Source organism: Alligator sinensis, unplaced genomic scaffold (assembly GCF_000455745.1).
Source record: "Alligator sinensis unplaced genomic scaffold, ASM45574v1 scaffold323_2, whole genome shotgun sequence".
Lineage (NCBI taxonomy): Eukaryota > Metazoa > Chordata > Crocodylia > Alligatoridae > Alligator > Alligator sinensis.
Window position 1 is genome coordinate 349,299 of NW_005842392.1, and position 13,689 is coordinate 362,987.

At 44.4% G+C, this 13,689-nt stretch overlaps 1 protein-coding gene across 1 annotated transcript in view; it reads right to left on the reverse strand.

Annotated features, from left to right (window-relative positions):
- The window catches only part of CACNA1B (calcium voltage-gated channel subunit alpha1 B), a gene marked incomplete at its 5' end in the record, with an annotated part of 468,581 nt that overhangs the window by 97,527 nt on the left and 357,365 nt on the right, over positions 1–13,689 (reverse strand). The window contains 2 exons of the mRNA XM_025211184.1: positions 4,488–4,617; positions 9,197–9,323. Coding sequence (XP_025066969.1) covers positions 4,488–4,617; positions 9,197–9,323 — 257 coding nt within the window. The remainder of the gene's footprint in view (positions 1–4,487; positions 4,618–9,196; positions 9,324–13,689) is intronic.

Genomic DNA, 13,689 nt, shown 5'->3' on the forward strand with positions numbered 1-13,689 from the left:
ACGAACAAGGGAGGAGGAGACTTCACGCTGTGTGAAGATCTCTAAGCGCTGCGGATCCTTACGGACCCAGTGCATTTAAAGCAGGCAATAGAGGTCTGATCAACCTCTAGCCTCTCCCCGTCGCCGAGCGCAGTCCAGACGTATCCCTTCCCACGCGCAAAAGAACCGGACCCACGGAGCCTAGCAAACTCCGTGTGAATGAGTGAGCAGAAGAACCCACGGAGCCTAGCAAACTTCGTGTGAGTTTATTCAGAGCTCTTCCGGACGAGTACTTTCTTCGGCTGACACGACGGGCTCGCGTGTTCAGAGCCTTCAGCCGGATTGGGCTAGAGTTCATGAGTCTAGAACTCTTGTCCGCCTCTCTTCTTTCCTGTCTGTAACAGCAACTTAAGCAAGTTTTCAGCCTGCACCCCTGCCATCTCGGTGTAAGTAAACAATCTTTTAAACTACCGATACGCGTTTGTGCCTAATTCCAGCTCGACGGCCTTCCCTCTCCAACCCGGCGTGCCCGGGCTGCTGGCCACAGCCCGCGTGCAGCACGAAAAAGGGCTCGGGTCGCTCCCGGCCCGCACACTCCCATGCCCTTCCAGACTGGCGATGAGAGCCGCTGGAGGAGCCACTGGAAGAGCAGCTCCCAGACCAGCAGCGCACAGTGGTGCACAGTTGCGGGAGACCCCTTCCCTGAATCCCATGCTCCCCCGCTCTGGCTGGGCAGCTTGTCCCAGCCCCAGCCCCAATCCCTCTCTCATTGTGGGGGAACTGATCTGTCCCCACCCCATGCCCCTTCCCTCCCCCCTCTGCCCACCACAACAGACTTGCCAGCTGGAGGCAGCTGTGTCCAGCATTGTGGAGGAATGCTGCCTGTTTAGTCTATGGCCATATATCCAGATCCGAATTGGCCGAATCGAATCGGGACAGTGATTTGAATCACTGAACTGAATCACTGTCCCTCTGAATCGGCCGAATCTGAAACAAATACTTGCTGCTTTGCAGAGGCCTACAGTTTATATAGTCAGAGGGAGATCGCAGACAGTAGTGGGGGATTCAATTGCATAATAGAAGCGGGTGCCAGAACAGGGGAAGGAGGAGGCAGAACTTAAGACAGTTAATCCAGAAAGTTAACAAATATAATTAAAGAAGACTCAGTGAGAGATATGTGGGCAAGGGAGAAAGTTTTCACTAGAACTGCCCCCAATGGAAAGAAACAATCAAGAACTGACTTTGTGTTTGTAACAAAAGAAACAGAGATAAGGAAGAAAGAAACCATATGTGGAGCATTTAGTGATCACCAGATGCTGAAGGCAAAACTGAGTCTTGGCAAGAGCCATGTAAGGGAAGGGGGAGTGTGGAAGTTAAACATACAAGATAAGGAGATGTCAAGGATATACAAGACAGTATGAGGGATGGAGAACACTAAAGAAATATTTTAAGAGTACAAGAGAATGGTGGATGACGGTGAAGAAGAGGACAGGAGAAATCTTCAGGAAGGAAGGCTGAAGAACCACATAGAAAAGAACTGGAGCTGAGAGAGCTACAGAGAAAGATGCAGGAGCTGCTAAAGGAAGCCATAGAAGGAAGACAGGTATGAGAAAAACTAGAAGAAACAAGACAAGAGATAGAAAGGTGATTTAAAAGGAAAACAAGAGAGAAAAGTTTTAGTACGAGCACATCCAAGAGAGGAAAACAAACACAGTTATAACAAACCTAGGTTTATAAGAAGCATATGATGGAGTGCATCATGATTAAATATTCAAGGTGCTAGGAAAAATGGAGTTTCCAGAGAAATGTATATGTTGGATAAGGTTATTGTATAGAAAAGTGGAGAGTCAAGTCCAAATTACTGGCAACTAAGCGGAGCCTTTAAAAGTCATACAGGAGCAAGGCAAGGGTGCCCCCCTGTTGCCACTACTATTTGTGTATGGCATGGAACCATTAGCACAAAGAAAAAGAAAAAGAAAAGACAAGGTCATATGTGGAGTAAAGATACCAGAAGGGGGAGAGAGAAAATGCATATTATACACTGATGATATAAATGTTGTAGTTAGAGATAGACTTTTAATGGAAAGGTTGCTAAAGCATACATCAGAGTATGGAGAAACAACAGGGGCTAAACTAAATAGATTGAAAAGCACCATAATGGAAGTGGGGATTTGGAGGGACTTGGAAAAGTTGGACCTTCAAATAAGAGAGAGTGAAATTAGAGTGCTAGGGATCTGCTGGATGCTGAGGGGGAAGGTGACAGTAAGGATATAGCAATTACTTCGGTCATGGTCCAGAAGGACGCTGTCATATGCCAGAAAAGTGGCAATGGTTAAGGCTGTGCTACTGACAGTTATTTTATATATGGGAATTGTATTCCCACCGACATGGCAGCTGGTAGCAAAAGTACAGAGAGAAATATGTGGGTTCTTCTGGAATGTCCGAAGAAAAAGGTCATTTAGGTCTAAAGTGTACACAGCAAGAGAGATGGGTGATGGGGAGATGCCGGACTTGTGACTGTTCATGGATGTGAAATATGTACATGTGGTATGCAAGGTGGTAATGGAGGGAGAGGGGCATGCAGCAGGTATCACCCGATTTCACACAACTGCAATTCTAGGAAATATATCGGACCTCTCTGAATCCATATATCGGACCTCTCTGAATCCAATCCATGGGCTTGGCAACCACCGATTCCTTACATCAGGATGGAAGGTGTCATGCAGAGGTATGAAATTGGGAAGGTAAGGCTGGAGGTCTTGAAGGATCATAAGAAATTGCTGAAAGCAAGCTAGGGAGAGAGAGAGAATGGCAGCAGCGGGACACTTTGCAGAAGGACAAGTGAAGAGGGTGTGGGGAGCGGTGGTGGGCAAACAACAAAAAAGGGAACAAGCTGACCTAGTGTGGATGGTTGTAAAAAATATCCTGCCAGCGAGAGAGGTACAACACAAATGAGCTCGTCAAGCCCCATTTGGGGCTTGACAAGCTCATCTAGGTGCCCAAGGAGTGGTGCAGGCAAGAATAAAATGGTGGGATGTGTTTTGGGAGTGTACATATGCAAAGAGGGTGTAGGAAAGGGTCTGCCATTTTCTGAGTGTCACCAAAATGAACCTGTTGTTAGCATGGGAGATGGTACTATATCGACTCATACCAAAGGGACCCCAGGAAATGTTATTAAGCACTTCATTAACATGTTTTAAAACTAGTTTATGGCAAGCAAGAAACCTCTTTTTTTTTTAAGGGGTTGGGTTTCACAGAAAGAGAGTGCCTGAAGAGGGGGCACTGAATTTCTACATCAGTCAGGACAAGGAAGAGATTGGAGGAGAAGCAGCAGAGAAAAAGTGGAGAAAAGGGACTGGACACGCTTGTTTCAACAAACCAAGAGAGGACAGATGGGAAGGGCGTAAAGTTTCATGTGGTTACTGAGGTAATCATTTTTCATGGGTTTCTGTATGAAGAAAAGAGGTGTGTAAGGGGCTCTTTTGTGGAAAGTTAATGCAAGTCGTTTAAGGGTTTAATTTTGCTATGTAGTTGTTTTTGCAATAGAACATTTTGGTAAAACAAGGATGCTTAATATGTGAAGTTTGGTAAAGGGTAGGATGAAACATTGTGTTTTTTAATAAAATTTGTAAAAAAACACAAAAAAAGGGTTCTCTTCAGTATGTTTGCCCTCTGTGGGCCATGTGTTTTATAGTCATGCTCAGTGTAGGCTGCACTTAATCAGCTTCACAGTTGGTTTCCTTGATTGAGTCCATGCTGCTTCTGGCAACAGTTAAATGATAGGCAACGTATTTACAGGGGTTTTCCTGTATGCAAATGTAAAATGAGGGGCTTCCCCCCATGCTGACTGGGGGAAAAAACCTCATCTTATATTTGAGGAAATATGGGAAATTGAGGTTAATTTGTTTTAAACCTTTGCCAGAATATTCTCTGCATGTGTTTGCATCTGTATGCATGTGTCCCCAGCAGGGTTAAAATGGTAAAATGAATACACTTTTCATCAAAATATTTGGAACCCCTTTCCTACTTTGCTCATCTCCCTATGCCCCAAAATGAGTGTGCCCTGCTCCAGCAGTTCATGACTGCACTGCGAACATCTCAGTAGTGTAAGGAATGGATAGGAAATCGCCCCTGTGAAAGGGCATAAACTAGCCTCCAACTAGTAAGGATTACGAAGAAGCTTTCCCTGGCGGTAATATATTTTACAACTGCCTGAAACCTTTTCTGAAACCTTTAGTCCTAAAAATTGTAGAAACAGGATGCTGGACTATAAGACATTTAAAAATCAGTTGCATCTATGGGCCCCTTTTCAGGTTCATTTCTCTGCAAAGAATTTGGCTACTAGCAATGCACCCCCAAACCCAGAATCACCCACTCCATAAGACAAGATGATGTCAATTAAACATGTGAGGGAATTACTATCCTCTGAAACAGAATTGTGCTGCTGTCTACACAACTGATCGAAAGAATGAACAACAGTGCTGTGCTTCTGTTTGATCGCTACTCACATCATTCCTTGGTGACTCGGCTTGGACAGGGTCTTCAGCTGCCAGAGCGATGCTGCTTAGTGCTATGACTATGAGGATGACCATCTCAAAGTAGCGCAAGTTCACAATGTAATGAAACAGGCGTCGGATTCTGGGAGGAAAAAAAAATCATGTGAAAGAGCTACCATTGCTACGGTCTGTCAGTGCAGATAACATAGTAGCTGTGGGAGGACTTGCCTAGAAGAGATACGAATAGGAAGGGTGTTACGGTTAGATCAGGAAACTGAGAGCTGAGATTCCTGTTCTGCCACTGAATTACTATCAGATGTTGGGCAAGTCACCACACTTTTCTGCACCTCCCAGGGTCATAAAATAATACTTTCTTCTGCAAAAATGTCATTGAAATTATGAAACATGGAGGCCATACCATTTGCTATATAATGGAAATCCTTAGTCTAAAAAAATCATTACTAGAATTTATTATTTTTTAAATCTCTCTCTAGGCATCTCTACAGTATAGTTTACTGAAATTTTTGAGAACCAAACAAATAATTCATAACAAGTAATTTATTTGGTAAATTTAACCTGGACTTTTCCTTCCTGAAGTGTTTACAAGAAAAGTGTAAGATTCTTGAATTTCTATTTTATTCAAAACTACTAGCAAACTGTTACAACAAATACTTCCTGGCAATTTTGCAGAAATAGCAAAAGGGAATTTGTTATTAACTAAAGGTAATGGAAATGTTTTGTGGCGTTCCCAAACTCTTGTTCCATATCCTGGTGTTGTACGAGTCCAAAGAAGCGAGAGGTAACATTACCAATAATATTTGTAACTGTAATTCACACACTGAACTTGGACTTGTAACAAGTTGCTATTTTTGGTTCATAATCATTCATAGCAGTCAATGAGATGCAGTAGTGTTTGCAAATTACCAGTGGTTCTTGATAAAGCGATTAAAATGCACATTTATTTTTTCAAGGCTGGTTCTTGAAAAATCCTGTATTTATAGTTGTTCAAAAATGTTTTGCACTCTTGGCAGTACTCAGGCAAATTTTCCTCCAGTGTTTAGAAAGAGAATGGTTTAGAAAAAGATATTAGGAAAAACATCCTACCCTTCGAAAGAAGAAAGAGCTACTCTAAGAAAAAGAGCCAAAGACTTAAACAAACACCCAAGCCTTCTGAGGCACATGTTTCCCTCCTGCTCTCTCTCCATATCTTTGGTCCCACTTCCTATCCAACTTCAATGGTGCTGCAACTTCAACCAAGCAGCAGCCCATTTGGAGGTAAAGTGTTTTGCCCTCAAAGCAGAAAAGAGGAAGGAAAAGGGCAAAAATCCCAGCCTGCAGCTGACTTTTCCCCGTGGATAGACTTGCGATTTCTGTGGCCAGATTTGTGGCTCAAGGATTGGACTCTTAAGTTACCTCAAGACCCACGAATAAGCCGTGGTAGAGACCATCCTCGAATTGAGGGACTGCCAAGGCTGGTACTTCCCACCATATTAGATGACGTCTATAATGCAATGGGAGAAACCTAACTTGGGTATTGATAGCAGCAAAGCTGCAGTGGCACAGATTTCAGTCATCAAGCAATTACTTAGGGTATTGGGCAGGCTTGTACAGCCCATGCCACAGCCTGCACTGCCCTAATGTCCCTCCTATTGTTACCTGGGCCAGTCAGATTAAAATTAGACTGGGGACAATCACACTTTAATTACAATGTAAACACTGCCTTTGTGACAACATTTATTTTTCTAGCCTCTATTATTGAAAGTAATGTTCTGAATGGAAATAGGTAACTAAAGGATGATTAGCAAACTGTGAGCCAAATCCTTACCCTTATAGCTAGGATGTACTGAATAGGATGTGCCAAAGGACAGTACTGCACTAAAGAAAGATAAAGCTTTCATAAAATAAAGACAAATTTTCTGGAGCAGAGAGGAAGTGCCCAAATTATAAATCTCAGATCCTGGCTGACTTAATAGTAAAGATTACAATGCCTCTAATGTGTGGTGGTCGAGGAGTAACTGGCTGGCTCCCCTCAGGAGAAGCATGTTTCATAGGTAGCAACACTGCTCTTATAGTGCATGAAGCATCTGCTTGCCCTTCCTGCCCCTGCTTCCCTCCTTTCCCCCCCACACCTGGCTAATTCCTCATTCCAAGTACAAAGAACCAGCCATAATATTTGCAGGGACCAGAGGACGTGCTTACTAGGGCTGTGCGAAGCTTCAGTCCCTGATTCGATTAGGCGGAGATTTGGCCTGATTTGGTGGCCGAATCTCAGAATCTGAATCAAATCAGAGGACACTTTAATCTCTCCGAGTCGAATTGGAACCCTCCGAATTGATTCAGAAAGATTTGGACAGATTTGGTGACTCAGAGGTAGACACAGCTTTAAATGTTTTTTCTACATACCTCTAGGTAGCAGGAGCAGATGCAGCATCCCACAGAAGCATGGGGTGGGTCCCCCGCACGCTCGGCAGCAGACCCAGAAGTGGACCAGAAGCACTTCCTGGTCCACCAAGGATCGCACAGACCCCCCCACTCCCCACCCCCCCCAAATACTTCCAGTCTGCTTCCAGGTTCGCTGCTGAGCATGCGAACGCTGCTGTGGGACACTCCATCTGCCCCAGCACCGCAGCGATCCCAGCCGCACTGCTACCTCAAGGTATGTAGAAAAAACTTTTAAAGCTGTGTCTGTGTCCAAATTGCTGATTCACCGAATCAGCATTGAATTGTCAGATTTGGATTTGGCTGAATCAAATCAGGGACAGTGATTCGAATCGCTGTCCCCGATTCGGGCCAAAACCAAATTGAACAGGGCCCATTTCGCACACCCCTAGTGCTTACTATAGGTATTGTGCCTGGCCCTTAGATGGGAACAGAAGTTGGAGAGACTTCTTGTAAGCTTCCCTCATCTTTTGCACCCTTAAAGAGTTGAAGACAGCATGGTCCTGCATGTTAATGCCTACTTTGCCCATATATGATACAATGAACTATGCATTACATCTTTTGCTGTTTTTCCGTTTTGGAGAGGAGGGATTGAAAGAGCATAAAGGATACTGGAATACTGCAAGAGGAAATGACTGAAGAAAAGGTGGGTTAGAAAAAAGATTGGGCACTTATGCTCCTAACTGGTCTGTACAAGTGAGAAACAGTCTGTTCTTAGCTCAGGACTTGATATTATTGCCACTTTGTGGCTTAGTAGCTTTACCTGTGGTTTTGTAGCTGTGCACTCATTCAAGGTCGGTGGTTCTCAACATTTTGGCCCTGCAGGAGTGGCACTGGTCTATGGGCCAAACCAGACTGTGTGTGCTGGGATCGAGCCCTGCCCAGCTCCCACATGCCAAGATCAGGTTCTGGGGCTTCATGCTGCCTCCACCCACCCCCATGTACTATGATTAGGACCCCGGCGCCCCATGCCACCTCTGTCATGCCAGGATCCAGCATGCAGAGCCACAGAACCATGGGGCTCCACACGTACTTGTTGGGAGCCCCACAGGCTGGAAGACCCAGTGCTGGGGACTGGATCTGGCCTGCAGGCCGGATATTGAGCATCCTTGCTCTAGGCAATCAACCCAGGAATGATACAAAGCAGAATGGGCTGCCAAAATTAGAGGCACTGTTATGTTTACTATCAAGTCAGCCAGGATCTGAGACTCATAATTCAAATGCTTCCATAATTCAAACCGTTCATCTTTCTTTTATGCTATTCTGTTTGTGCATCATATCAGATAAGCCCTTCCCTCATATCCCTTGCACTTAATCCATTTCATCAAAGGATATGTTGTTGTATTTGAAACTACTATTAGGGCTAGCACAATATGATCACTGCATTCTCACAGAAATCTCAGAAATATCTGTGGGCTTTTTAATCAGATACCTTAAATCTTCATGAAATCTGTTGCTGGAACAGTGGATGGCACAGACCACAAAGATGCAGATGGAATACAAATCTCCTGTTACCAATGTGGAGGAGCCCATATTTCCAGACGGTACTGAACTGAGCACCCATCTCATTTTCCAAAAGGCTACTGAGACCACTGGTGATCTGGGACTATCTACCCTTCCATATGCATGTATAACTTGTTTTCCACAGTATATCCAATCTGCATATATGCTTATAGTCAGATCAGTTTGGATTGTATGAATACAGACCACAGATAAGCTAAGATTTAAATTCAGAGCACTAGGATTTAAATGACAACTAGTGCAAGCAAAACTATGGGATGGCAAAGATTCCAAACACTCTACCACCCTGATTTACTTCCTGAAATGACTCAAAGCCCTTTATGCCTTGTCTAATCCTGCAGTATTTTGGGATGACATGGTTCTGTATTTGCAGTCTGAGTACAAAGCTCCTCAGGAGACAAAGACACCATGAGCAGAAAGTGTTATGACCCCAACAGGTCCTGTGTATTCTACTCAGCTTGAGCAAATGAAGAAATCCTGACAATTTTTTCCTAGAAGTTCAGATTTTGCAGAGATATGGAGCTACTAATCTGGCTCTTTATAGATTTTTTTTTTATTGGTAACCTATTCTTCTAGCAAAGTCCAGGTCAAACATAGCATCTCCTCTTCAACCCAGGCAACCTTTGTATTTAATTTTCCAATGCATTTAAACAGAGAATATCTAAATGAATTTAAAGTACACCATTTTTTCTCTGCATATACATCCTCATAGGACACACACACATAGTTTGGAAGAGGTGCTATACAGCCAGAAGACTTACGGGTTTGTAGGACTCAAGATAAACATGGAGCTGTAAGGCAGGATTGGCTTCGGCCCATTTTTTGTCAAGTCATCACCATCCACATCTTTTTTCTCTTCAGTTTTACTTTCAAATTCAACGCTGTTCACTACATTGTAAAATCGAAGGAAATAGGCATCAAACAGGCCACAAAAGCACACTCCGTAGTCAAGTATTTTTTTAACAATTAAACATATAAATAATGTTGGTGGGATACAGAACAATTGCTTCCAAAAATGCTGATTAAGTATGATAAACCTATTGGTTAATTATTAGCACTGCTATTTACTATAGTATAACACACAAAACAATTAAATTATTCCTTAGCTACTTTAATATGCCCAGCATAGATAAACAAAGAAATCTTATATTTATCATACAAGATCTGGCAAGATAAGGGCCAAAACCCTATCCTAAACTACTAGATACTTCTGTAATCTGCTACATTTATCTGCCCAATTTTGTATTGGGATTGTGAATCAGTTTGGGCTGTATACTTAAGCTAACTGGCAACATACTCCCGAGCCTTCTGCTGTATGGGATGTAAATGAAGATCAGGAATAGACCTGAACACTCAAATGAGCAAGCTATTACTTTGTTTGATGATTTTTCACAAAACCCACGTTTCTCTGAAGTAGAGACAGAACTCCGGAAGTGAGCTCCTGACTTGCTGGGCACGTCTACATGAGACACTTTACATGAGATTAGAGCAAATTACTGTGCAGTACAGTGACATCTTGTGGGTCTCTGGCACCCGGGGGCCAATGCCTGCATTTGTCCGCAGCCGATTGCAGCAGAGCAGGGGCAGGGAATTTTCACTTCCAGTTTCACTGGAAGTGCTGCCTGGGGACCAAGTAACTCCTGGAGGGCCCAGCTGGTGCCCCCACCACCGTCAGTATGCCACTGGTGCAGTAAGCTTCACCATCTACATGTGCAGACACTTATTGCATAGTAATTTGCTCTAATCACGAGTAAATTTGCCACCTGTAAATACAAGTAGCAAATTTACTCACAAGTAATTACTGTGCAGTATGGCATGTGTAGATGGCTGAGCCAGGGGTGGGAGATTGCTCCCTGCCTCCACGATCGCGGAGCAGGGGCTAGGAGATGATTGCCCTTGCACTGTGAGAGTTACCTGCCCAGCCTGGAGCTGACTAGGATCTGCTCCTGGCTGACCAGCCCTGGGCTGCATGAGGAGATCTACATGTGCAACCTGGCGGTGGCCGGGTACTGTCCCATTTTGGGCAGTTCCCAGCCAGCTCTGGGCTGCACGCGTACGCTCCCCCACACAGCCCAGGGCTGGCCAGGAACTGTCCTGGTCAGGGACAGGTCCCAGTCCTGTGCCCCAACTGGCCAGCTGGGACCTCACCGCTAGCTGTGCCACTGGCAGATCGGGGCAGGGGCTGGGCTCTGCCCCTCTCCTGCAGTTCTTTCCAAGCCCCTGCCTCCAATCAAAGAGCCAGGGTCAGGAGCTCCCTGCTGCCAGGGCAGGGGGGCATTGTCCCCACCCAGGCTCCAGTGGCAGAGCCTGCCCCGGCATCAGGCAGCTCCTGGGGGCATGGAGCAATCTCCCAGCCCCGACCAGGAAACAGTTGTGTCCTGGACCCATGCTCCCTGCCAGCCCCTGGGCTAGCACTCAGGGGGAGCCTAGAGCTCACCCTGGCTGCTGCAGGGAACCAGGGAAGGGCCGGAGGGGTCGGGAGCAGATTGCAGCCAGGAGCAGCAAATCATCCCCGCATGTGTAGACACCTGCCTGCGGTGGGTTTACTCTATAATAATTTATCCACCCCACAGCATTTGTATATGTAGACATGCCCACTGAGTCCAATCCCTTGCTTTCACAGGCAACTGTATCATATTATATCCCATTTATAGACTGATCAAGCTACATCTTAAGCTAGTTAAGTGCTCTACCCCCTACACGTTGTGAAACTGTTCCCAAACCTCACTGCTCTGAGGATTAGAAAACTTCTAATTTACAACTTAAACATATCCCTGAGCAGTTTTTAATACATTTACTGAACCATGATACCCTGTATTTGACATGCAAACTAGCCCATGCTTCAGGTTCTTCTCTTAGATAAATAGAAGTTGTGTAGGCAATTCATATGTCCAAAAGTCCACTCTCTTTACAATGCTTCAGCAGTGGCATTTATTATTGTGCATTAAACTTTTTTTTCCCCCAAAAAATGATAGGTCAGTATGAGTGAAAAAGAATGGCTCGATACTTTTTGGAAAAAAAAATTCTTTCCTATTTCTCAGGTTAGATACATGGTAGAGTTGCACAGAAAGTCAGACTCTGGTAAACTGTGACTGATAGGCAATGGTATCAGAATACAGTAATAGTGTTAAAAATCTCATATGGTCAAGAGCCTAAAGAGGAAAAGTATCAGCAAAGATGCCAGGTCTGAGCCACACTTCCTAAATTTGCACCTCCTGGTTTCCTGATCAGCCTCTGCTTGCAAAATATGCAGCTGCTCCAGGAGCTTCTCCCAGTTACAAGGACTTAAGGAAATCACAGAGAAGTAGGGCTGGAAGGGACCTCTAGCGGTCATCTGGTCCAAACCCCTGCCTGAATCATTCCTCTGCAAACCATGCAAATCCATTGTCCACTCTCCTAGCAAAACTACACAGTCAACCCAGACACAACACAAGACATAACTCCCTAATCTGCCATTGGTAAAGCAGAGGGACCATGGTGGCCAACATCCTGCTGCTGCAAAGGTTGTTAAAATATGCAGAGATCCCAGGAAGAGGACTACTGAGGAAGGCAAAAGCCCCCATAGTCTATACCAATCTGGCCATGGTGTATAACCCTTACCTGAGCCCAAATATGGCATTTGGTCTGACCCTGAGTGGAGGGACAAGACCTTCTAGGCAGGAATCTCTGCGTTTAAGTCCTAGCAGGAGCTCTGGTACACCCAACTCAAAATTCTGTCTTGGCTGCAGCCAACACCCAATGTTACTGAGGAAAATGTAGCAGCTAGAGGGGAAAAAACTCCATCCCAGCCCCATGGGGCAAACAGCAAAGCCCAGAAGCATGGGAAATACCTATAGTAGAACACAGGCATACCTATGCCAAGGTCATCTCTGACCAATGCCTGTTCAACCTCTTCCTATATACATCCAATGCTGGAGATTCAACAACTTCCCTGTGCAATCTATTCCACTGCCTCGCTCTTCTAATAGTGAAGAAGTTTTCCCATCTAAATCTACTTTGCTGTGACTTCAAGCCATTGATTAAAGGTCCTACTCTCTGCTGTGACAGAAAAGGTGTTGTTCTCTTCTTTATGGCAGACCTTCAGGTATTTAAAGACTGCTATCATATCCTTTCTTAAGCACATTTTCCACAAGCTGGACATGCCTATTTCCTTCAGTCTCTCCTTGTATGACTTGCCTTTCAAGCCCAAGCCCTTTATCATTTTTGTTGTCCAGTTCTGGAGCCTCTCTTTTTCAGGTCCTTGTTAAAACGTGAACCCCAAAATTGTACACAATACTGTAGATGAGGCCTAATCAGTGCTGAGTAGAGATGCACCCCTGCTTCCCATGTCTTCCATTTAATGCTTCTACTGATGCATCCCGAAGCAGCACTTGCCCTTTGTGTGGCTGCATCACACTGCAGACTCATACTGAGTCTGTGATCTACTAAGACTTTCAGATCATTTTCTGTAGTGTTGCCATCCAGCTAAGTGTTGCCCGTTGTGTACTTGTATCTTTGATCATTCCTCCCTTTTCACAGATCCTCCTTTGGCCTCTTCAGCCATACCACCAAAACATCCCTTTCTATCCCTGGCCCAGTCCCATGCCACAGGTATTTTCTAGGTGAGGATTTTATCCTCTATACACTGAGGGGAGGAATGAACGGGACCTGGTATTATGTAAAACAAAGTAAACAAGACAAAGAAAAAGGTATATTTAGAGTATTAGTGGAAGGAACTTTCTTACCTTCTTCAGCAAAGGTGTTTATTGGACATATCCAGGGTATAAGTCCACAAGGCAAAGAACTAACCACCAATTTCCCATTCATATGAGTCATAATGAGGGAGTATAGACATGTCACAAGAGTCCTTGTTAATTAGAACACATTTAGTGACAACCTTTAATCAAACTGCTCACAACTTCCCACAAGCACTTGTTTTGGATAAACCGAACTCTTCTGGTACACAGTTTTACCAGTTTAAAGTTGCTGCTGCTCCAGAGACACACGGTCTAACCATATTAATACTCCTGATAGAGATGTATCCGTATGGGGCTAATCTTATTAACTTCTAATGGGCGAAATGGTGTATTAATCTTAATAACATATGGTATCACTCGGATGTTCTCAAAGCCTTTGACAAACATGAATTAAATAAGGCTCATGACATAGCTACAACGCAAGCATTTTTCTTAGTTTTCACTCAGAGGCTTTAATAGGTCAAAGGGCCAGATTTCCAGAAGCGATGAGCATCGCCAAGGCACCTACTGACTTCAGC